The sequence below is a fragment of the Esox lucius genome, chromosome 18, assembly GCF_011004845.1.
Source record: "Esox lucius isolate fEsoLuc1 chromosome 18, fEsoLuc1.pri, whole genome shotgun sequence".
Classification (NCBI taxonomy): domain Eukaryota; kingdom Metazoa; phylum Chordata; class Actinopteri; order Esociformes; family Esocidae; genus Esox; species Esox lucius.
In genome coordinates this window covers 5012298-5038723 of record NC_047586.1, presented here as the reverse complement: position 1 = coordinate 5038723, position 26426 = coordinate 5012298, and the positions used below count along the sequence as shown (strand labels likewise).

The 26426-nt window shown below is 45.7% G+C and overlaps 1 protein-coding gene across 7 annotated transcripts in view; it reads left to right on the top strand.

Annotated features, from left to right (window-relative positions):
* The window catches only part of ptprr (protein tyrosine phosphatase receptor type R), a 52740-nt gene that overhangs the window by 12015 nt on the left and 14299 nt on the right, over positions 1-26426 (top strand). For 2 of the 7 annotated variants that reach the window (XM_010892042.5, XM_010892043.4), the window contains exons 4-8: positions 13811-13924; positions 14033-14182; positions 18956-19066; positions 23099-23266; positions 23518-23846. In XM_010892042.5, coding sequence (XP_010890344.2) covers positions 13811-13924; positions 14033-14182; positions 18956-19066; positions 23099-23266; positions 23518-23846 — 872 coding nt within the window. Of the gene's footprint in view, positions 1-8547; positions 9678-13810; positions 13925-14032; positions 14183-18347; positions 18461-18566; positions 18698-18955; positions 19067-23098; positions 23267-23517; positions 23847-26426 lie in introns of those variants that run through there. The other 5 variants (XM_020056292.3, XM_020056291.3, XM_034287737.1 and 2 more) reach the window with 5 other exon arrangements.

Sequence of the window (26426 nt, the reverse complement as noted above, 5' to 3'; positions counted from 1 at the left end):
TGTAATCCCTTCAAGTTGGATGGAAACTATACTCTCAGTAGCTGAGGTATCCTAACATTGAATTACCTGAGTTTCATCTTTTTGCTCAGCAGGTCTGTCACACAGGGAGGGGGGGGGGGACAGAGAGTGAAAGAGATGGACGGAGAGATTAGTTAATTGGGCCCATTTTGGACATTTTCACTTAGGGGTGTACTCACTTTTGTTGCCAGCAGTTTCGACATTAATGCCTGTGCGTTGTCTTATTTTGAGGGGACAGCAAATTTACACTGTTATACAAGCTGTACATTCACTACTTTACATTGTAGCCCCCATTTCTTCAGTGTTGTCACATGAAAAGATATAATCAAATATTCACAAACATGTGAGGGGTGTACTCACTTCTGTGAGATACTGTAACTACGTACAGACTCTGTGTATGTATTATAATATGTACTCACTCTGTGAACAGAAAATAATTGTTGTATGCAAGGGAAAACCGACTATGTGCACACGGCCCACAAAACCAGGTGGAAATGGAGCTGCACTTCCTAACCTGCTGCCAGCTGTATGACAATATTACAGTCACACATTACCCTGAGATCATACAGATCAATAATTAAACTGAAGTAACATCAAACCTTGATGAACATGTATCTTAGGTGAAATACTAAAATTAACAATCACAAGATTTGTGACCCTTTGCCATGAGAAAATTAAACCCAGTGGGGCATCGTCAGCCTGACCAGTATTCCTCAATTTATTTGGTTTCCATTGTCATGCTTAAGTGTTTCTTCCCCCAAATGAACGTTGAATCAACCACTTGATGGCGCTGACAATCTGTATTGCTGTTGAATGACGAGGTTAAGCCTGACTGTGACTGCCGTCCGACCGGGAGTTTCCCAGAATCCCATTCTGCCTGGGAGGGGGGTGGGGGGGGGTGGGTGGGGGGGGGGGGGTGTTGATTGAACCATTCAGGGGTTTTCTTGGAACTCGCTCAGGTCGCTGCTCAATGTTTTTAGATTTACGTTCAGTTCACTTACTGTAGGGAATAATGACATAGATATGCCCACACAGGCGGAAAGCGGAGATACAGTCTCCTAATACTGTGGAGAGGTTGGCTCAATGATTCTCACTCACTTTGTAGTGGAACACACAGCCACACATTGACTTATTGGCAAAGAGATCCAGATGTCCTCACCAGAATGTCTTTGCCAAGTCACATGGCTTTATTGACGAACAGAGCACACAGACACACGCTCACTGATCCTCGTTGATTTACTGGCAAAGTGTTGAACACACACAGGGGTTGCTATGGCGCGATCTGATACCACTTCTTTGCTGAAGGATGTAGATGAGTCACACGGAGCATCGAAGCTCGTCTTCTGGACTGTTGTTAGCCTGAAACGTTGTGTGGGATGCGCCATTCACTTTTCTTCTTTTCTATTCATCATGCTCTCTGTCTCTCTGCTCTCTGTCTTTCTCTTTCTGCTCTTCCGTGCACACACCTCTCGCTGAATGTGATGTGTTATGAATGTGACTTGAATGTCAACTGTTGTGAATGTGTGGTAAATGTGATGTGTTGTGAATGTGTGGTAAATGTGATGTGTTGTGAATGTGATGTGAATGTGATGTGTTGTGAATGTGTGGTGAATGTGATGTGTTGTGAATGTGTGGTGAATGTGATGTGTTGTGAATGTGACATGAATGTCATCTGTTGTGAATGTGTTGTAAATGTGATGTGTTGTGAATGTGTGGTGAATGTCATCTGTTGTGAATGTGTGGTGAATGTGATGTGTTGTGAATGTGACATGAATGTCATCTGTTGTGAATGGGTGGTGAATGTGATGTGTTGTGAATGTGTAGTAAATGTGATGTGTTGTGAATGTGTGGAAAATGTCATCTGTTGTGAATGTGTGGTGAATGTGATGTGTTGTGAATGTGACATGAATGTCATCTGTTGTGAATGGGTGGTGAATGCAATGTATTGTGAATGCGACGTGAACCTGTTGTGAATCTGTAGTAAACATGATCTGTTAAGAATGCGTGGAGAATGCGATGTCTTGTGAATGCTACTTGAATGTGAATGTGATCGGCAGTGAATGTGATGTCTTGTGAATGTGACCCGAAAGAAAACCAGCTGTGCTCAAACTGAGCGTTCCTTGCCCTCCGACTGGGATGCTTTAGATTTCACAGACATTTCAACAATTGTTAGAGTGGTCGCTGGGTATAACTGTTTTGCTAAATTATTTGTGTGGGTTTTTTGTGCATGTAGCCTCTGAACTCCGCTTAGACTGTACAAACATGACCAGTCTAATTGTGTTACTGTATCCCATCTGTAATTGATAATATGCTGAAGGCAGCATCACAACACCTCACAACAAATATTATTTTACGTAACACATCTTTATTTCATTCATACAGCATCCTGTAAGAAGGGACTTGGAACTGTAATTTGAATCTGTATTTTTGGGTAGAGGATAGGAAGTAAATGAACTGAAAAAATATGAATGAACCGTTTTCATGTCAGCCATTTGTTATGTTGTATTCTATTTTTGGACGTGTAATCCTCTCCCATAGCTGAGCTTTATTCTTCCAAACATAAACCAGGATGTGATGATGAACACTGAGAATACTTACAAATACAAATCAATTACAGAACCCACGATTTCATGAATAAGAAACGATATGTGTTTTCATTTCATGTAGTTTTTTTTTTTACGCTAATCACTAAAACCAAACAATAAAGGGTACACACATACAGATAGGTGACAAATGAAAGGAAACCCCTAAATGAGTGGAGGAACATAATGTGGAGGCTTCCATACAGGTGCACTGCAGGATACAATTAAGTAATTAACCTCCCATCGTATGTATACAAATGCTGAGCAGACCCACCTTGATTTTTAAACAAGATGGAAAGAAGAATGGATCTAAGTGACTTTTAAAGAGGGTTCCTTATTGGGGCGCGGATGGCAGGAGCTTCAGGTACAAAGACTGCTCCACCGTCTACTGTTTCAGTAGGAACAGTGATTGAAGTTACATCTGCATTTAGAGATATATGTATACAGTCTGTACAGTAAGTCTGTACGGTAAATAATTCGGCTGAGTAGTAAAAAGTGAAATAAAAAAAGTACATAATGTTTCCTATTCAGAAAATGCGTTCTGTGGTGTGTTTCTTCTGCATGACTGTTTTCTGTTTCTTTCTGATTTTCCCGTCCTGAGTTCGTTGAGTGTAGCACTCAAGTGCAAACATGCGCACACACATTCACACGAACAGAGAGACACAGATGTTTATTTTCGTTCTATGCGAGGACCTGAACCAGAAATCCATGGTCTCTATTCCCGACCATAAATGTAACCCTTACCCTAATCCTAACCTTAACGTCAATACCTAAACAAATCCTAGCCGTAATGCTTAACCCTAACCCTAACTGGAAATGCCTGGACCTGAAAAATTACCTCAGTTCTAACACTATTCCCAGTTGTTTTCCCTAACCCTAACCTCTGAGTCATTGACATCACAGTTTGCCCTTCTTATATATATTTTTTCAGGGAGAAATCTTGTCCCCAAAAGTAATAATTGTGGGTCACAGACACACACACACACACAACGTCCGTGAACATCAGGCACGTCGGTTCAGAGGACCAGAAAAACAGCCCCTGGTGAACCGACTGTTCTGAGCCAAACACGTCAGGGGGGATTCGTCTGCTGCCAGGGCAGTTCAGCCGGAAAATGTGCACACATGCACTCACAGAACCATACACACACACATACATACACACACGCACACATATGCACTCACGGAACCACACACACACACAATCACTCACGGAACCATACACACACACACACGCACACACACACACATACATACACACACGCACACATATGCACTCACAGAACCATACACACACACACACACACACACACACACACATACATACACACACGCACACATATGCACTCACGGAACCACACACACACAATCACTCACGGAACCATACACGCACACACACACATGTGCACTCACGGAACCACACACACACACATGCACTCACAGAACCATACACACACACGCACATACACAAGCACTCACGGAACCATACACACACACGCACACACATGCACTCACGGAACCACACACACATGCAATCACGAAAAACACACTCACAAGCTGGGAAAACTTTTCCACTCTTACTTGGGTAGCTGCGTGGAGAGAGACGGGTCCCTTGGTTAACTTGACTCTCTGAGGCCGAGCGGTTGGGAGGTCCTCATCACATTGCCTCCTCCATTGGCACTGAAAAAAAGAAAGAAGATCCAGACCATATGTGAGGTTTTGACTTGGGTGTGGTTATGGGTACAACATTTCAGGAATAAGGAAATCCAATTTCAGTTACTATTTATTCCCAGGTCCTGGCTGTTAGTAATTTCATTTATAAATTTGAAATTTATGTATGTTTATTCTACCTTTTTTCACATGCACACACACACACACACACAAATACACATGCATGCAAGTCACACAATTACACACACACAGACACACACACAGACACATGCCGTATACTTTGTGATCCAATTACAGCTGATTTCCACTGTTCTAAAAGGCTCTTGCGAGAGAATTGAGGCCCCCGGCACTGTAAGCAAAGCTGTCTGTTTTACTACCTGTCTGTAAATTAGAGAGTGAGACAGACAGGGAGACAGACAGACGGAGGGTGAACGGCGGTCCGGAGTAAAAAGAGATATAGGGTGAAAAAAGGAGAGAGGGGGTGTGCGTACAGAGAGAGAAAGATGTAGACATTTGAGAGAGATGAGGGAGATATAGGAAGATGGAGAGAAATGAAGAGTGGAAGAAAAAGAGATTTGGAGGGAGATGAAGAGAGAGAGAGATATTGAGAGAGATGGAGAGACACGAAGAGTGAGAGAGATGGAGAGATACAGAGATGTGGATAATGAGAGAGATTGAGAAAGACAGATGAATGGATGAGAGCTCTGGTTTTCCCTTAATACGAGCCCAATAACCCTCTGACATGCAGCAGGCAGCCCTACTTTAAAACCACTGACATCAATCGCAGTGTTTCTGTCTGATGGAGAGAGAGGGAGGGAGGGAGGGAGGGAGGGAGAGAGGGAGAGAGGGAGGGAGGGAGGGAGGCAGAGCAAAAAAGGAGAAATAAAATCTGATAGACGTAACCACCACAGCAGCCAGATTAATGACCCGTTGCCATGAGAAAGGGACCAACCAATGATGTACAAGCAACATTGTTAACATGGGGGGGGGGGGTGTGTCTGTTTAAAATGCCATAATTTACTTATGTTTATTAATGTGTGGGTGTGTGTGGGTGTGTGTGTGTGTATTTGCGTGTATGCGTTTCTCTTGTTAATCTTGATTATGAAACTGGTTCAGGGGCATTGTATCTGGAATCTGATTGGCTTGATGCGACCGTTATCCCCACACTCGATGCCTGACAGGCTGATCTCCTCGCGGTGACCGCCGAAGTGTCCGGCCGCCGAAGTGTGTGGTTTACATCCTGGCGACGTGCACGTCTTTCCATTAATGCCTATGTCGTTCGTAGTCTTTCTGAGGCGAGCCGAGCCACACGGTTGGGGTAACACAGATGGTCCCGATGAGGGCCGATGTTGTCGCACAAAAACTGGCCTCCGTAATGAAATCACGTCCTGGGGGAAGCGAGCTAACAGGGTTAATGGAGGCAGATGTCCCTGGTTAATGTCACTGCATGAGGAGGAACAGCAGATTAACCGACACAACCAAGAGCTCATCCTCAGCATGGATGGGCTATGTGGCAGATAGGGGAAGTGGCCCTCCGTCCTCTACAAAACAGAGCAGGAGGCTGATTGAGGGTTAATGGAGCTTGACTCTCACCGGTTTCTGATTCTGAGCGAAGGGGGAAGGAGAGCATGAGGAAAAAGGGAAGGACACGAGAGCAGGCGAGAAAAGCGTAGGAAGTAAAAGCAGGTGAGAAAAGCAAGAAAAGGATGACAGGGGAAGAGGAAACAAAATACTAATGGGCGAAGGACCAACGGCTCCTCTTGCAGCCAATAATGTGTTTTCCTGCCATGGCCTGAGGGACCATCACTACACCTGCATCCATCAGCAATAACCTCTGATTATAATATATTTAGTGGATAGATTGGAGTTGGAAGTGATAGTTGTTGTAGATTGCTGAAATGATGATGGTATTATAGTTATTATTTATTGTTATCTTTCCTGATTATTCAGTCAAATGTATTTATTTGTGTTGGTATTAACAGCTATCATTCTATTAAATGTATTTCTACTATGACATATTTTCGTTAGCATTTGTTATTATCTCACAAAAATGCATTGGTTTATTTTAGAGCAATGTACATTGTTTACATTGATGCCTTGGCAATACTTATGCAGTGTTTTGAAAATTAAAATTGAATTGTCAGGAATTGTGATTATTTTGAGACACTACTGGTGTATTACTCCGCTCCTTCTCTCACTCTCTCTCCCTCATGTACTCTTGCTCCCTCTGTCTCCTCTTCTCTCCCTACCTGACTGTCACTCCCCCCCTTCTCTACCTCCCTCACTGTCACTCTCTCTCCCCCCGTCTCCTTTTCTCTGAAGGTAACAGAAGCACAAGGTAATGTTGTGTCAGACGGAATCATAGACAGAGGGAGGAGGAGAGGAAGTAAGAGGAGGTAGTGAAGACCAAGGGAAAAGGGAGTGGCGAGGAAGAGGAGTGGAGAGGGAGAGGAGTAGAGAGGAAGGGAGGGGAAGGGCAGCAAAACGCAGCATATCCAGTCCCCTAAAACCACACAGCTGTGAACTGTACCTGTTATGGGTAGGGAGGAGTGGTGGGTGGGGATTTGCCTGTGGATGTTTCTATCCTGAATATTAATCTGTTAGAAGTGGATGTAAAACAAAACACATTACCTTGTTGTTGTTTTGAGAATCCACTTCTGAATAGCAGCCCTAATGCTATTTAGTTATTAGCCCAAACTGAATAACACCCACACACACACACACACACCAAACGGCACCTCTGTGAGCACTCCCAATGCAGCAGTCAGCTACAGTTGCCAGGTAACAGGCTAGATTATTTTCCTTCTTTTTTCCCCAACTTATTACGCCACCCGCCCGTCCTAATGGAGTATTTACCCAGAGTTCTCCAGGGGTTTAAGGAGCCGTTGACACCGGAAGTGCCTTGCCGTTTTGTGGTTAACTCCCATGGTTCACTCCTTCCTTTTGCTACACAGCAAATCCTCCACAAGTGAATCATCATCAGCGGTGTTCAGTTCAAATCCTCCAGTGGTGAATCATCACCAACGGTGTTAAGTTCAAATTCTCCAGTAGTGTTAAGTTCATCAGCAGTGTTAAGTTCAAATTCTCCAGTAGTGTTAAGTTCATCAGCAGTGTTAAGTTCAAATCCTCCAGTAGTGAATCATCACCAACGGTGTTAAGTTCAAATCCTCCAGTGGTGATTCGTCCTGGACGGTGTTAAGTTCAAATCCTTGAGTGGTGAGTCATCCTGGACGGTGTTAAGTTCAAATCTTTGAGTGGTGATTCATCCTGGACAGTGTTAGGTTAAAATCCTCCAGTGCGAATTCATACTGGACGGTGTTAAGCTTAAATCCTTCAAGGATGAGGCCGTCTACCTCGATTGAGAACAAGAAGTTAAATTACCAACCCCACCAACCCCGGTACCTCTGGCCCATTGCTGTGGCCTCTTCCGGGCCCTGTGCTAATCTGCAAGCAGGGTTCAAAATCTGCTTCTGCAATAACACAGCTGCATGACAGTGACATTGTTCATTCACTTGTTTATTTAACCTTTATCTTTGCCTGTAGGTCTTTTGTAGATGAGCCCTGCATACACATTATCAAATTACCCAATATACTTGACATGTCAATACTGTGCAAAGCCTCAGGCTGCCTGGGAACATTGTTTGAAGCTATTTATTTGAGCAGCAAGTGTTTATTTGCTTGAATAGCACAAAAGCTGTCTGCATCTGATGAACAGTACTTAAAGGTCACTTCCCTGAGAGACAGAAAGAAATCCAGGCAAGTGCTTGAAAGGCATCTGGCAGAGTCATCTGGCACCAAAGTAAACTCTTTCATCGTGAGAAGTCTTTCCAGAAATTGCAGTGTGAAATCACAGAGGAATGTCAATCTCAGACCTTACTTTTTTTTTTTATTGCCGGAGTGTTAATATAACACCAGACATGTTATACTGAATAATCAACACTAGTTACAATTGTTGATTATTTAGTTCAAAAACCGAAACATTTCATTCGTTCAAGCTCCTCTCCATCCCTCAACCATCCCTCCATCATTATCCCTCCTCTATTCTTCCCTCGCTCTCCCACCTCCATTCATCTATCTATATCCCTCACCCCCCTCCCTCTCTCCCCTGTGTTCTTCCCCACATTCGTCCATCCATGCCTCACTCTCGCCTCTGATGAGTCACAAGTGCTATTCAGAGCTAAGGGGTTCAGAGGGCTATTTGTGTGCGTGTGTGTGTGTATACATACATATACATTTCCGTGTATATATGTACAGTACCAGTCAATAGTTTGGACACACTTACCTATTCAAGTGAAAGGGGTGAGTGTGACCAAACCTTTGACTGGTACCGCATGTGTGTATATGTGTGTGGGTGTGTGTCAGCCTCCCACCACCATCAGCATCAGGTGACTCGTGCTAGTTCCGCTCTCTGTTACGTCCATCACTGCTCACGTGTTTCGCTACCTAGCGGCGCCCTTTAGCCTCCGTGGAGCGGCTCTTGCCACAGCCACCGGAGTAGTCTGGGTAACAGCAGTAACAATGGACAACCTTCATGCAGTGCTATCGGGTTCCACCGTTACTCCCAACGATAGCATCGATCGCGTAAATAAATACAAATGTTCTCAGATGAGGAGCGTCCATTTTAGTTTACAGGCGCGTGTGCGAGAGAGAGAGACACGAGAGAGAGAGAGACACGAGAGAGAGAGAGACTCGGAGGGAGTGGAGGGAGGAGCTTAGACATTGTAAGGGAATACACACAGACCAAGGTGTTCCTATTGACCAGGAGTTTGGAAAGGGAGCTTGTTGTCTATGATTATCATTTTATTTTGTATTCAGAAAAAAAAAACTTTCTTGGTTTTGGATGAATGGCCATGTTGCTTCAAATGATGACCTTGTGGAGGTCTTGAGGCATCAAGGAGAGTTGTGTGTGAGTATTCCTTTCACAGAGAAGGAGAGGAAGCTAGGGGAGGACGAAGGAAAGGAAACTAGGGGACTGCTACACTGGAGCTTTCAGCCAGGACCTGTTGAGGAATGACAGCTGATGTACGACTCACGCTGTGGCACCTCCAGTGGCAGCGCCTGAGCTTCACAAATTGCAGAGGTTAAATTCTTGATGTCTGATTTAGTGAAACATTTAGATTTGGGTGGGTTTCTGTCGTAAGCTGGTAGAACGTCACATTGGCACGTCGCTGATGGCAAGGCAGCCGAAGATTTGAGTGCATCTCTGCCGTAAGCTAAATGCTAAGGAAAGTTTTAAGGAACGGAAGTAAGGGGAACCCTGAAAAATGTAAAAACTACTTGAGGACCTGCTGAGGGAAAGACTCTTGGGGCCTTGTTAGGGAGCGCCACAAAAGGGACCAGTATCCGAAAACACCCCCCGGGAGATGAGAAAACCAGGCTTGTGTATGTGTCTCCCGGCAGCGTCACCAGGTGAGAGGTTTTGGGAACGTCTTGGAGTGTTTTTGACTGAATACATTATCCTGTGGCTACCCAATCCATTTCCTGGCTATGAATGCAGTTCTCTTACTGTTCTGTCCATAGTCTAGAGCAGTGTTTGTCTCAGTCTGCAGGCGTCGTTTGTTCATTTGATCCTCCTGTTATTGAAGGAATTGTGCGTTGAACTAATCGCTGTGTTGTTTTGTTGATAATACACACAGCCATGTTATACCTGTTTACCATACAACGTAGTATATTGAATGGACTTCACCGATGCCAAAGTGGCATGGGATTCCCATTAGAATCCAGCCATGTTAAAGGATACCCAACAATCAGTATGTACGAATGCTAGGATATATTGACTATAGGTCATATACACTCAGCAAAAACAACCAAATACACTCACCTAAAGGATTATTAGGAACACCTGTTCAATTTCTCATGAATGCAATTATCTAATCAACCAATCACCAGGCAGTTGCTTCAATGCATTTAGGGGTGTGGTCCTGGTCAAGACAATCTCCTGAACTCCAAACTGAATGTCAGAATGGGAAAGAAAGGTGATTTAAGCAATTTTGAGCGTGGCATGGTTGTTTGTGCCAGACGGGCCGGCCTGAGTATTTCACAATCTGCTCAGTTACTGGGATTTTCACGCTCAACCATTTCTAGGGTTTACATAGAATGGTGCGAAAAGGGAAAAACATCCAGTATGTGGCAGTCCTGTGGGCGAAAATGCCTTGTTGATGCTTGAGGTCAGAGGAGAATGGGCCGACTGATTCAAGCTGATAGAAGAGCAACTTTGACTGAAATAACCACTCGTTACAACCGAGGTATGCAGCAAAGCATTTGTGAAGCCACAACACGCACAACCTTGAGGCGGATGGGCTACAACAGCAGAAGACCCCACCGGGTACCACTCATCTCCACTACAAATAGGAAAAAGAGGCTACAATTTGCACGAGCTCACCAAAATTGGACAGTTGAAGACTGGAAGAATGTTGCCTGGTCTGATGAGTCTCGATTTCTGTTGAGACATTCAGATGGTAGAGTCAGAATTTGGCGTAAACAGAATGAGAACATGGATCCATCATGCCTTGTTACCACTGTGCAGGCTGATGGTGGTGGTGTAATGGTGTGGGGGATGTTTTCTTGGCACACTTTAGGCCCCTTAGTGCCAATTGGGCATTGTTTAAATGCCACAGCCTACCTGAGCATTGTTTCTGACCATGTCCATCCCTTTATGACCACCATGTACCCATCCTCTGATGGCTACTTCCAGCAGGAAAATGCACCATGTCACAAAGCTCGAATCATTTCAAATTGGTTTCTTGAACATGACAATGAGTTCACTTTCCTGAAATGGCTCCCACAGTCACCAGATCTCAACCCAATAGAGCATCTTTGGGATGTGGTGGAACGGGAACTTCGTGCCCTGGATGTGCATCACTGCAAGATGCTATCCTATCAATATGGGCCAACATTTCTAAAGAATGCTTTCCGCACCTTGTTGAATCAATGCTACGTAGAATTAAGGCAGTTCTGAAGGCGAAAGGGGGTCAAACACAGTATTAGTACGGTGTTCCTAATAATCCTTTAGGTGAGTGTATATATAAAAAGAGACATCATTAGTGACAGCAGGTTCCTGAAAAATGTACTGGACTGTTATTAGGTTTGTCATAGTGTGTGATTGAATAATTAACCAAAACATTTACAGCACATGCAAAAAAAAAAACGCAGGTATTGAAACAACTGTGAAACTAAAGTAGAACATGCTGAGAACTGTGATGATGGTAGACTTGGTTGAAATGTAGCTCACCCTGAGCAGTGTCTGTCCATTCAGCATATATAGACACTGTTAAGACTACAAAATAGCATAAGCCTGAGTGTGGTTAACGTCACCATATCTGAGCTAACATACAGTGGTACCTTCTGAACACCAAAAAGTAATTAATGCTCTTACTGAGAAGCTGGCCTCCCTCTTCCCCTTCCACCCAATCAGCCCCACATGAGAACAGGGACTGAGAGCCATCAGGTGGAATAAAAACATAACCTCACTTCAATGCATGTTAAAGTCCAGGTCTTCAGCGCAAAGTCATTTGGAATAAAAAATTCAGCAGAACCTGTGAGCCCGGACAGAGAGGAGAAGGAGGCCAGCAGACAGAGGAGAAAGCTAGTGAGCAGACAGACAGTCTGGGTGAACAGAGAGAGGATGGTTGGAGAGCAGACAGACAGTCCCTGGATGGACAGAGAGAGGAGGGTTGGAGAGCAGACAGACAGTCCCTGGATGGACAGAGAGAGGAGAAAGCTAGAGAGCAGACAGACAGTCTGGATGGACAGAGAGAGGAGGGTTGGAGAGCAGACAGACAGTCCCTGGATGGACAGAGAGAGGAGAAAGCTAAAGAGCAGACAGACAGTCTGGATGGACAGAGAGAGGAGGGTTGGAGAGCAGACAGACAGTCCCTGGATGGACAGAGAGAGGAGAAAGCTAGAGAGCAGACAGACAGTCTGGATGGACAGAGAAAGGAGGGTTGGAGAGCAGACAGACAGTCCCTGGATGGACAGAGACAGGGAATAGCTGGAGCAGTGTCTGCTACTCAGGGAGGGGAAGGGGTCCTGTCTAATTATAGCCATCTCTGACGGTGCCTTCAGGAAGCACATCTATGTCTGCGTTCTAAAGGGTGTCCTATCCCCTACTTAGTCTGCTCCCTTTTACAGGGAGCCCTGTGGAGTGGGGTGTAATTTGGGATGCGTGGTATGATTCAGAACTGGTGGGAGTTCTTCAAACGGCGAACGACGACCGACCGGTGGGGGAGACGTGACATCTGCGCTGGCGGAAAAAGAGGAAAACAGGCGAGAGGGAGAATGCTGTCCTGCAAAACACCATGGAAACCCACCGTTGGTTCTTCCTGGCGTGGGACTTTGAAGGTCCGAAGGCGGGGAAGATGGGCGCACGGTTCACGCGACGTGACAATGTCGTGGGAAAGCGTCGGCGGTTTGCGGCACTCCGATGCCACCGTGTTTAATCCACTGGCGCTAAGGCTGGCTACGGACGTGGTTTGCCTCTGATCAAATCAGCGGTCAATCCAGAAACAAATAAGACGTGAACTGAGATTGCTCATCTGTCTTGAGAGAGAGAAATACAGGCATGGAAGGGGGTGGGGAGGGAGGGGGGGGGGGGGGTGCGAGAAAGGAAGAAGGAAGGTGGGAACGAGAGAATGAGAGAGAGAGAGCCAGAGAGCAAAGGAGAGATGTGTGAAAGTGTGTTGTAAATGTATAAGGACGACAATCAGAGGATGGATATTACTGTTGTTCGGGTGGTAGAGATGTGGTTCCTGGACGTTCTTGGTGCCTCAGCTGGTAGAGTCTCTCCGGGTTGGTGGGATGAGTTACCACGAGGGACCAGTAGAGAAAAGTGTGAACATTAATGCCGTCATGGCTTTAAATGCCTCTAGTTGAGAGCGTAGGTGGTAATGACGATGAAATCAGATGTGTTGCACTTTGGAGTGATGCTCGGGCTCCTTGGCTGAACCGGGCACCTTTCACCATTTTGGGGCGCAGACACGTCCACCCCCAGTGGAGCACCTGAGTCATGTGAGTCTTGAGCATGGTGACAGGTCCAGGAGGTCAGCTGTAGGTCAGATGTTGCCAGCCTCCAGTTCTCGGCTCTTCACCCACCTTGGAGCTTTAGAGGAATACTGTCTTAGACTGTCTTCTCATCCCTTCCTGCTTGATAGGCAATATAACAGACTCCATAGTTTTCCCTTGTATGTGTGTGTGTGTGTTAGTTTTCCCCCCGTTGTGTGTGTGTGTGTGTGTGTGTTACTTTTCGCCGTTGTGTGTCTGTGTGTGTCTTTGTGTGTCTGTGTTTGTGTAGAGTGGTGGATGTACAGTGTTTCTTTCGTTCCTGTCCAATGTTCTGCTGCTGAGGACACAGTTGTTCTCTCATTGGCACCAATCAATCCAGATCTCTCCCCTGTGACTTCAACGCTGGTTTCCATGGTGACGTATCTCTATCCCGCACTCCAACTGTCAGAATATCTCACGATTTCTTTCCCGGTCCCCTCTACCGTTTGCCCTCTGTCCCTTTGTTCTGTCCTTCTCCTCATTCACCTCCCTGCCTCTCACAGAGCCTGCGGGTGGACGTAAACAGGTTAAACGTGTCTCTCCTGAGGCGGTTCAGGGAAGGAGTGGCGTCTGCTCTGGACATTTCACCCAGACACGTACACATCAACAGACTTAATGTAAGGCCCCTTTACACAAACACACAGACACACGCTTCAACAAACTCAGCGTAAGGGCCTGTGTCACTATGAGTTTATCAACGTTCTCTTTCCCCTCAATCACTGTAGGAGAGGAAGAATGGCATCGAGCTGTACGTGTCGTCTGATAGGCCAGGGGCCATGGAGCCCCTCCCAGCAGAGGAAGTCATCCAATCACTGAACGTTGACATCCTGCACCGCGGCCTTGGCCACTTGGGCATCAGAGAGGTCTCCTCGGAGGTATGCCACAACAGTGTATGCATGTGTGAACAGCCAGGAGTGTGTAAATCTGTACGTTCACAATGGGGAGCCTTTGAAGCATACCATTCTACTGGGGTCCTCGTTTGAACGGGCCCTTTGAAGATGTTCCCTTGCGGATTTGCAACAAGGGGCACCTTTGGTCACAACAAACACAGGAGCGCCAGCGTTGGCCCCGCCTTTTGTTTCTGTCCGTTTGTTGTTGTTGTTGTTTTTCACCGAGATGTGGGCGTTTTTTGTCTTTCCATCAAAAGACCTGAATGCCCACCCTTCCATCACATAACAGATCATTTTAGTTACTTACCTAGCTGTGCTCTCTACTGCTCTGTCTCTCTTTTTCTTTCTTTCTCTCATCTCTCCTCCCATCCCGTTAATTACTTACCTCCCTTTTTTATGGTTCTCTACCCTGTCCTCCCCTTTGCCGTCTCTCCCGTCTCTGTCTCCTGTCCATCACCCAGCCTCTCTTACATACTCCTTCCCTGCATCTCCTGGCTCAGATATCTGTGTCAGTGTCTTCTGTCATCAGTGCAGTGTGTAGTGAATGAAGGCACAAACATTAGTGCAAGCAAGATGTTCTGGAGATAATGTTCTGGAGATAATGTCCAGACAACCCTGGAACACACTGCTCCTTTCCTGCCTCGGTGTGTGTGTGTGTGTGTACGTGTGTGTGGGGGTGGGGGTTAGGGTGTGTGTGTGTACCAGTAGATCTGTTTATGCGCCTGTGTGTTCCTTACAGACCCTCAGACCACTATGTTCCTGTTAAGGTAGAGAGCTTTCTGAGGACAGAAAGTCAAGTAGTGAAACTGTGAGATCTTCTAATGAGTGGGATGGACAGTGGGAGGGTATCCTTTATGTGAATACGACTGAGTGTTCCTTAATGTGAATACGACTGAGTGTTCCTTAATGTGAATACTACTGAGTGTTCCTTAATGTGAATACTACTGAGTGTTCCTTAATGTGAATACTACTGAGTGTTCCTTAATGTGAATACGACTGAGTGTTCCTTAATGTGAATACGACTGAGTGTTCCTTAATGTGAATACTACTGAGTGTTCCTTAATGTGAATACTACTGAGTGTTCCTTAATGTGAATACGACTGAGTGTTCCTTAATGTGAATACGACTGAGTGTTCCTTAATGTGAATACGACTGAGTGTTCCTTAATGTGAATACGACTGAGTGTTCCTTAATGTGAATACGACTGAGTGTTCCTTAATGTGAATACTACTGAGTGTTCCTTTATGTGAATACTACTGAATGTATGTGTTTCTAAGAGGACCTCTGCTCTGAAGGCTGTGAATCTCTGTCACTGAATGGTATACTAATATTTCTTTAGTCATTTTCTTTCTCTCTTTCTCTATTGCTTTTGTCTCTCACAGTTCTCTCTATCTTCTCTCACTTTGTTCTCTCGATCTTCTCTCACTGTATTCTCACTCTTCTCTCACAGTATTCTGTCTGTCTTCTCTCACTGTATTCTCTCTACCTTCTCTCACCGTATTCTCTCTGTCTTCTCTCACTCTATTTTCTCTTTCTTCTCTCACTGTTTTCTCTATATCTTCACTCACTGTATTCTCCCTCTTCTCTCACAGTATTCTGTCTCTCTTCTCTCACTATTTTCTCTTTATCTTCACTCACTGTATTCTTCCTCTTCTCTCACAGTATTCTGTCTCTCTTCTCTCACTATTTTCTCTTTATCTTCACTCACTGTATTCTTCCTCTTCTCTCACAGTATTCTGTCTGTCTTCTCTCACTGTATTCGCTCTACCTTCTCTCACTGTATTCTCTGTCTTCTCTCACTGTTTTCTCTCTGTCTTCTCTCACAGTATTATGTCTGTCTTCTCTCACTGTATTCTCTCTACCTTCTCTCACTGTTTTCTCTGTCTTCTCTCACTGTTTTCTGTCTGTCTTCTCTCACTGTATTCTGTCTGTCTTCTCTCAGTTTATTCTCTCTATCTTCTCTGTTTCTATTTCTTTTAATAGCCCTTTCTTTTCTTTCCAGCTCCACTCTATTATGATAATGTTAGACAAACACAAGCGCATATACGCACACATGCACGCACACACACACACACGACAGCCTCCCGTTACTCATTCAGGAACACGTGCATATTTAACCACTAGACCCCAGTTCTGGGGTGAAACACTCTGTCATTGTGGACATGGAGGGGGAACTGCTTAAGTGGGAGCTTGTAGAATAGGAATGATCCATTTAGCCTGTTCAATAAATCACAGTGATTCAAGGAGTGAATGGTTCTCCTGGTTGAAGAGATAAAGAGTTGATATTGGGAGATCGTTTAATCATTTTGTCCCTACGGCTGGTCTGACTCAGGTCACGGATCGATGTGTATGCGCACACACACACACACACACACACACACACACACACACACATACAAAGAGAGACAGATAGAGAAAAATAGACAGAGGCAGACCGAGGGTATGATAGAAAGATAAATGCACATCCCAGCCCTGGTATTGATTGACAGCCTCTAATTGCTTAATTGGTGTAATTGGCCTGGGGCAGCGCTTTGAGATCCACATCAATGTTAGTGTTCAGCTGGGTGGCAAAGCAGGGCCATAAAGACCCAGATATAACCTTACTTGAACCATTAAGAGATCAGTTTGCTCATTCAGTTAGTTGAGCCCAATGAGAGAGAGAGAGAGAGAGAGAGATGGGGTGGGGAGAGAAAGAGATTAAGAGATTGTAAGAGAGACACAGAGAGAAAGAGAGGAAGAGCATGGAGATTATAGCTTTACATTACAGCTTCTGTTTCATCTCCATGTAACATTACACACAAGTCATTTTCTGTATAATTCATTGGCTGATCCCTCCTGATGGGCAGCAGTGATCAGCCAATGACGTTGGCATCCATGTTGACTCTGTTAAAATGGTGGATGCCTCCAATTGTGATGTCATTGGTAGAATGTGTGTTTGGTGTCCTACTAAACTGGACCCACGTTGTACCAAAATGTCGACTTCTGACTCACCTGTCCATAAAACATTCTTCCAAGAGTGTTGACAGGTGCATACTGGCTAACTTAAGTTTACTTTTTTAAGAACATGGAAAGATTTTGGAACTGGGGGGAAATTAACCAGTCAACACCAGTCAGTTAATAAATCACCTTTGGGTCACTTCTAAGGGATATATATGTCATGTATCTGGGTTTATAATATACATCTCAGGAAAAAATTTACCCACTTCACCTTTTACTTTACTTTCCAAAAAAGTCAAAAAGGAAGGTTTTGAGTGAGGAAAAGAAGGGTTAAAATTAAGAGATCACTGCAAATTGAACGCTTCTGTTCTTCACTCAAAACCTGCAGAACAAGTTTCTAATTTCTCCTGTCCACCTTCACCCCAGCTCACCTCCATACACCTGTTACTTATCGCACAGACTTTTCCTACTCCCCCCCCCCCATTCTCCCATAACCTCCCCCAGTCTCCCATAACCTCCTCCAGTTTCCCATAACATCCTCAAGTCTGTCTCACTACCTCCCCCGGTCTCCCATAACCTCCTCCAGTCTGTCTCACTACCTCCCCCAGTCTCCCATAACCTCCTCCAGTCTGTCTCCCATAACCTCCTCCAGTCTGTCTCACTACCTCCCCCAGTCTCCCATAATCTCCTCCAGTCTCTCTCACTACCTCCCCCAGTCTCCCATAACCTCCTCCAGTCTGTCTCACTACCTCCCCCAGTCTCCCATAACCTCCTCCAGTCTGTCTCACTACCTCCCCCAGTCTGTATCACTACTTCACCCAGTCTCACATAACCTCCCCCAGTCTGTCTTTCTTGCTTCCCCAGTCTCCCCAAATCTCTGCAGTTTTTCTCTCAACCTCCCCCAGTCTCCCCCAACCTCAGCTTGTATCTGTGGCTGTCCAGCCTCCGTGCTCCCTGCTTCTTTCTTTCTAATGGAGCTCTTCCATTCATCCCCATTCTCCACTCCTTCCCCGACCCTGTTAATCTCCTGTAAACCAATCATCCAGCCTCAGAATCTCCGACCCCGCTGCTGCCGTCCCCTCACCTCCCTCCCTCCTCTGATCACCTGTTTTGGCTGGAGCTGAGCTGAGGGAGGGGCATGGAGTGTGTGTGTGTGGGCAGGGAAAAGGGGAGGAGCCGGACACTGGGACCAGAGGGTGTGTGTCATATTGGATTTACCTTCCAAGAGAGGAGCAGAGGAGGCTCTCGGGTCTACCCACCTGTCCCTGAGAGAGAGAAGGTGAGGGAGAAGGAAGGAAAGAGAGAGGGAGAGGAGGAAACAAGAAGGTGAGAGAAGCAAATAGAGGAAAGGACGGTGAAGGAAAGAGAGAGGGGGATGTAGTGAGAGGAGAGAGAAAGAAGAGAGCAAAAAAGTAAAAAGAAGACAACAGAGAAAACAAAAAAGAGAGGGAAGGAAAGACAGAGCAAGAAGGACACTGCGAGAGCAGTTTCACACACACACACAAACACACACACAAAGCATCTGCCTCAGGACTGTGTGCTTCTCGTGGTGTGTAGTCAGAGGTGTGTGTGTGTGTTTTGTAGTGGGCTAGTGGGTGAATGAGAGACGTGGATCTAAAAGGCCACCTATGACTGGACCAGTGGTCTGGTCTGTCAGTCTGATCGGACAGCTGTGTTGCAGGGGTGCTGGGCACACTCGCGTGCGTGCGTGCGTGTGTGTGTGTGTGTGTATTTGTTTTGTGCAGTTGTGTGTATTCAGTGATTATTTTGCTCATGGATTTAAATTCTTGAAACTCCACCTGTTTCTCGTCTTCCTTCCAGAAGAATGTACTTCAGAGTCAACACGAGAGAGACAATGTTTGGACCAAAGAAGGATTCTACGCCGTGGTCATCTTCCTCACCATCTTCATCATCATCATAACCTGTTTGATGGTGAGTTATGCCATCCAGTGCGCCCACTGACACACACACACACACACCACTGAGTCACAGTTATTTAAGCCGATGGGCTGAGCTATGCTCGTAGTGGTTATGTCACTAGAAAGCCTGTTTACTTTGCTTCCAGGACACTTCTCACAGGAAGTGATGTGGCAGAGTGTGACAGGGAGCACAGTCCCCCTCGTTAGCACCTCTGTTGCTACCTGAAACACATGCGGTTGCATGTGTGTTATCTCATATTAATGATTTGTTTTTGCACTGCCATAGAGCCAGACCATCAGGGTTTCCTCTAGGATAGTGTAAGCCATGGCGGTTGACTCCACATGACCCCCATGTCGTTAACCTTTAAGCTAGTATTGACACAGAGCTAACATCTGGTCATGTGACTACAGCAAAATCATTGAAGTTAACGTCAACACAGTCCTAACATCCTGCCATATCAATAATCTCTCGACTAGTGTTAGCACAGAGCTAACTTCCTGTCAAGAAGCAGGTAAGTTAACATCCTCTGAAAAGATAGGAGAGAGAGAGAGAAGGAAACGAGAAATATGTTGTTGTCTTTGTGAATGGATGTGTGTTGTCAAATTGAAACCTCACCATCTTCTTAGAGAAGAATAGGGACCTCTAGTGGCCAAAAGGCCATTTTGTCGTATCATATTGTGGGCTTTCACCACTTGAATGTAGTCAACTGGCTGGGACTTCCATTAGCTGCTCCGATTAAGTTCGAAGTCCAACCCGGTTGACTATGTCCAAATGATCAAATCCCTAAATAGCACTTTCTACTCATAGACTCCATAAAGTGATACAGGAATACGTTCTCTTTCTACCTATGTGATTTGAAGAGATCAGATTGCGTTCAGCTTTCCTCAACGTTCATTAGGTTTGTAGCCAATTTGCACCGAACAACAAGTTTTCACTAAACGTTCTTGAGTAACTCTTGCTAAAGTTTTTTGGGGCAAAGTGTGGTTCAGTGCAATATGCGTACATGGTTAAACCACTGCAAGCTGTGCTTTTCACAACTCACAGACCAACACCTGCCGTCTTCAACTCAACGTTCAGTGGGCACGGCGCGGTTTTGCTCAGCTCAGGTCAGCGGCGGTCAAGGATATTGAGGCTTTCTCCTCCGACACACAATCCCCAAGTGCTCCGAACAGGTGACACGTGATCCCTAAGCCCTGTAAAGTTCTGCAGGTCACAGTCGGCAGAGGGGGCGAGGTCCATGGCTAATAAGCTCATGACATCATCCGACTTCAGCTGGCCCCTGGGAAAGCGGATGGCTTTGCCCACGAGGCCAGGGCATGATTAGCCAGTTAAAACCCTAAAGCCGTAGTGAGGTCAGAGTTCAGATGTCACAGTAAACATGCCCATTCAGAACACTTTTGCCTCGATATTGCTTTACGTATGGCATAGCTCCTCCGGTCGGAATGAGTCCCCTATACAGTGAATGGGAGTGGGATTCAACCAGAATAGATCTCTAGGTCACTGGATCAGGTTTTCGTGACAACTAATGGAAAGGAATCCACTGGAGGGGTGAGTTTGTGTGTTCCCCAGTGACAACTCCTTCGTGACCCACGGGCATGTCTCCTGAACAGTTTAAATGAACGATTCGAATTGTGTTCATTCTGTTAGGAGCTGAAGTGTGATGTGCAATGTCATTTGATCCCTCAGGGGGGCGCCCCTCTCCCATGTTGTCGCGGTGCCACCTTCGGTCCTCTCGGACAGAAATAGGGCTGTCACCCGAAGGGCCCGCGCATCGCAGTATCAGACGCCGCGCTCCCTCTGTGGCTTATGGCCTGATCCCAGATCTGTTTGAGCTTGGCTCTATCCTACCGGATAGGATTAAATACGTGAAAATAGATTGTAGAGAACCGGAGTCCCCCATTCACATTGCTGCATTCTATTCCCCTACATTAAATCCAACCCAGTGGGATACACCAGACAGGTAGCTTTTGAAACGTTTTCCCAGAGGTTAGATAAACGTACCGCCTGGCTTCTTCCGTCGCTGACAGCGGCGTCACAGCATGCAGGGTTCGCCGGCAAGTATTGTTCAAGCTCCACGAGGGCATTGTTTGGGAACGGAGTTACATAACAAGCTTACTGAAAGCTGTAACACTTTACACTTGTTGATGTGATTAATAATAATAATAATTAATAATAACTTATACTTATATAGCCCCTTTCATAATACCCACGGTCACTTAACAAATGAGGGGGGAGGGGGGACTTGGGGGTTAGGGATCAAAGGACTTATTGAAAAGAAAGGTTTTAAGGTGTTTTTTGAATATGGGCAAGGATGGGGCAGAGCGAATGTGAAGTGGTAGACTGTTCCACAGTTTTGGAGCATTGGCAGAGAAAGCCCTGTCTCCAAAAGTCCACATTCTGGTACGGGGGGTGTCTAGTAGGTCTTTGTCAGAGGATCGCAAGGAACGTGACTGTGTGTAGGGGTGGAGTAGTTCTGTGAGGTATTTTGGTGAGAGTCCATGGAGAGATTTGTAGGTGAGTAGGAGGATCTTATAGGTGATGCGAGACATGACTGGCAGCCAGTGGAGCTGTTTGAAAATGGGAGTAATATGCTGCCAGGGCTTTGTGTGGGTTAGAACCCTGGCAGCAGAGTTCTGGACATACTGGAGCCTGCTGAGGGTCTTGGTGGGCAGTCCGGACAGGACACCATTGCAGTAATCCAGACGGGAGGTGATAAATGCATGGATGAGTGTCTTGGTTACTGAATGTGTGAGTGAAGGCCGGAGTCGTGAAATATTTCTGAGGTGGTAGAAGGCAGACTTGGTGATTTTGTTGATGTGGGACCGGAAGGAGAGAGTGGAGTCCAGGATGACACCCAAGTTGCACACCTCCGGTGACGGAGAAATGGAGCAACCATCCACAACCAGGGCCAGGTCTCCAACTTCTCTGAGCAGTGGTGCAGGAGCCAACACCATGAGTTCTGTCTTGTTACTGTTGAGTTTGAGTAGGTTTGTGGTCATCCATGATTTAGTTCCTGCAGGCAGTTGACAAGTTGTGTGGGTGGAAGCTGGGTGGAGGGGTTTGTGCTGATATAAAGCTGGGTGTCATCAGCGTAGCAGTGGAAACTAAGTCCATGTTTACGGATAATATGACCAAGGGGCAACATGTAAATGTTGAAGAGCAGGGGACCAGGCACAGAGCCCTGGGGCACGCCATGGTTGGCGGGTGTTGAATCAGAGTCAGTGAGATAGGACCGGAACCAGGACAGTGCTGTGCCGCTGAGGCCAATGAGCTCAGAGAGGCGGTGGAGAAGGATGGTATGGGAAACTGTATCAAAAGCTGCAGATAGGTCAAGGAGGATGAGGATGCTGATGAGGCCATTGTCAGCAGCAAGCAGGAGGTCATTAGTCATTTTGATAAGGGCGGTTTCAGTGCTGTGGTGGATTCTGAAACCGCATTGGAAGGGTTCAAAAAGCTCATGGTGGGACATATGATGGTGAAGCTGGGCAGACACTGCTCTTTCCAGGATTTTACTGAGGAATGTGAGGTTGGAGATTGGACAATAGTTGTTAGGGCATTAGTGTTAACTTGTTGTTGGGCGGAACAGGACACCTGAGGCGACTGACTGAGAGATTGAGGAATTGTTGTTCTGATGTCCATTAGGTTAGAGGTCACCTCAAGTAACCGCGGCTATTACCCACTTTTGACCGACTGCAGTTATTGACCCTCATTTTCTAGGTAAATTGACTGAAGGCACATTCTCATTTGCAGCAATGACCTGAGGCAAATATTTACACAGGGGAGGAATGAGAGACATTTGGACCATGTGGATGATTAGGTCTGAAAGACAGTGTCTCCACTGCTTTGGGGTAAATGTATTTGTAAATGTATTTTATATTTACACTAGGGGAAACACAACTCCCAGCAGCATCTGCTCACTCACCCAGGGACAGACCAGAACCAACCCTGCTTAGCTTCCTAGGCAAACCAGGAGTGGGTCCCCTATTGTCTGAAGTCCTGTAGCTACCATCCCTCATCCAATCCCCTATTTGTTCTTCTCTTCAGGTCCTCTATCGTCTGAAGGAGAAGGTTGAGTATTCTGACAGGCAGATCAAGGAGCACTCCATCGTTCCTTGCCGGGACCTTCACCGGGACCTTCACCGGGACCTTCACCGGAGCCCTGTTCCTGCCCCGGTCCCAGTGCATGTTGTTGGAGCCCAGACCCAGCCCCAGGTTAGAGACAATACCCATAAAGCAACACAATGTAGTGTCAAGGAGGGGACCACACTTGAAATTGTTTTTTTTATTTTAAATCATGGTTTGTACTGTTGTTTCTGGGAAGAGCAACCTTTTATGCTTTTATAATTATCCAAAAACAGTCAGTCGATCAATCAAATACAGTCAGCTGATCAGCCTAAAAACAGTCAGTCTACCCAAGAATCTAACCTAATGGTTTTGGTTCACCATCTCCTCATCACTCCCAGGTCCCCTCCAGCAGCATGGTGAAGGCAGAGGCCAAGCCCACCTCCACATCCATACCTACACCCAGAGCCTGTCGCCCACCGCCCGCGGCCTCTCTCCACGTCCCTGTCGCCCCCAAAGTCAACACACCCACCTCCACACCCATACCTACACCCAGAGCCTGTCGCCCACCGCCCGCCGCCCCCGTCCCTATCCCTGTCGTCCCCAAAACCAACAGCACCAGCTCCAGCTGCAGCCCTCCGCAACTTCATCCGGCCCACGAGCTCAAACCCTGCCTGCCCGCCAGCCCGTCTCCTTTCAGGATGAAGCCCGCCGCTGGCCTTCAGGAGAGGTGAGACACCACCGTCACTCCGCCCCGCAGACCGTTTGTTTTGGACCAGACCGGATAACGATGTTGATCAGTTGCTCTGGATTAACTAGATGGAGGGTTGCTGGTTCCACCTTTCCGTTGATCAGAAGTGTTTTTCCTTAGTCTGGGTTCCTGTCTCTTTAGCTGAAATTCCACTCCCAACTCTGCAGGCTTATTTTCTAATGATGGATTTCAACACAGCAGGTCAGTTCAGAGGCGTTGTCTGCAGTGAGAATGGCTCTTCTCAAGTCAAGCCAGAGAGGAAGAGCAGTGTCCACATGGGTCTCTGTAGACATCTCCTTCCCACACGCATTCCCGTCCTGGGCTCATTTAGGACTTGCAATCTTAGGATCTGCTCACCAAGGTTGGGGTCAATTCCATTTGAAGACAGGATCTTAATTGTATTTTTAAGTATTATAATATATTCTGTGGTTTCAGTTCATGACGTAGCTCAGTTTTTTTAAATCGAGTTGTCCCACAAAGGGTCACGACCTCTGACTGGGAAGCACTGATTTGCTGGTTATGCAAAGCATTGCGGTTCCCTCAGATGAACCGTTGAATGGTCAATCTGACTGGACATATCATGTTTCACTGCCCTCTGTCCTCTAATTGTTAGGCAGCAGGTGTTTTCCTGAGTGTACGTGTAGATTGAGAGGTAGAACACCTCTTATGCATTGACCTCAGGAAAGACCAGGAGGACCTGGGGGCGGAGCTAAGCAGGTCCTGGCTCTTTTTCAATTCGTCTTATCTCAATTCTCTGCCTCTGCTCTCCTCCCCCTCATCTTCGAGCCCACTGGCGAAAAAGATCCAGTGTACCTCCCCTTAACATTCTTCTCCAGTAGGCTTTAAGAAGACAAAGAAAATATTACTTTTGGGACACCAGTGAGATTCTTTAGTGAGTTCATGGTCTCAGGTCGTCCTGTTTTTTGTAAGAAGGTAGAGGGGGAAGTGTCCAGAATGTTCTCAAAGGCACAATCAGGAATGTTTTATATTTGTAAAACAATAAGCCCAGAGATAAAGGACAATGGAAGACTAATTCACCGACAGGTGCCATTCTGATTGCATTTAGATTTATCAATGTGAGCAGAGAATAAGTTATTTATTATATCATGAAAAGTTCACAAATGCTTTTGCAATATTTTAGTGTCTTGCTAACACCAAGTAGTGTCCTTTCTCAGTGTTACTGTTTTAATAAAGTTTGATCAAAGCTGAATCCAATTCAGCCGATCAGCCTAAAAACAAGAGCACACAATGATCATAGTATCTTAGATCTGAGAACAGAACTGAGTAGCATAGAAACACCCACTGCTGTGCAAAAGTTTTAGACCAAATCTTGTCTATGTTTATTTGCTCATTAAAACACTATATACTATAAAGTCAAACAAAGAGCAAACCCTGCACAAAGCTTAGAATAATCCCAAAGGAATATATTAAACTAAAAATTACTTTAGTTTTGCACTCTCAAGGAGGCCACACAAAATACTGTCTATTTAAAAAAATAAATGGTTTGAAAAAAGGTCTTTGCACAGTATTACATAACATGTTACTGTACAACAGAACTGTAATCACATTTTGTTGCTTTAAGCAAAATACAAAGGTAGGCCTTGCTTCTGTTTGTGAACACCATCAGCTCTTAACAACACTGTACACTGTAACTGTGCAGAAAATGTTTTGTTGAATATGAAACTGAATTAGACCAAATGCTGCAAGATGCAGAGTGATGTTGCATGGATGTTTCGTACGAAACAGTTGGATCTGCGGCCACAGACCAGTGAGAATTAGGTAGCAGTTGGGCTAGGATCATTAAAACAAAAGGGAAAGGCGTGACTGTCAGGAAACTGTCTTCTTCCTGAGCCGTTATGGGGTCTGATTGCTGCCGGGCTGCAGTTCAGAGCCGACTTACAACAGTACACATCGATGCAAGACCTGGGCTGCCCTTTAATTTGTGCTCCACGTGCACCGTTAACAACTAAAGAAAAACACGGACCATGCCGTTCAACTGGGCAAGTTGATGTCCAAAACCAGACAGTGTCTGAGTGGTCAGATAGAGAGGGAGAGAGAGCGTGAATGGGAGAGAGAGAGAAAAAGAGGGAGAGATAACGAAAGATAGGAAATAAATATGATCCCTCCACTCACAAATATATTTATTATCACAGAGGTCAGTAGTTGGAAGGGACATTTTTTTTTACTTTGTGTGTGTGTGTGTGTCTGTGTGTTTTTGTCTTCCTTAGTGCGTATATTTGTTGTGTGCTCACGTGCACGCCCTTGTGTGACTGCATGTTTGTGTGTTGCTTGTGTGTTTTAAGGATCGTGTCAGGGGCCAGGAAAGCCTGTGTCTCTGAGGTAATCGGTAATTAGCAAGAGTTTGTTCTAGAATGTTCTGTTCATTTGCTGTTGTTCTGGAACCCCTGCCAAATGAACCCAGACTTTATATTTCCAGATTTCTGATTGGGCGTGGGTAAAGGGGCCAAAACAGGTTTTCTCCAGGAAATTATGGAGAAAAATAAAATAGCCTCTGTTCCATTTCTAAACTGTCCCTGTAATTATCCTGTTATGTTAATC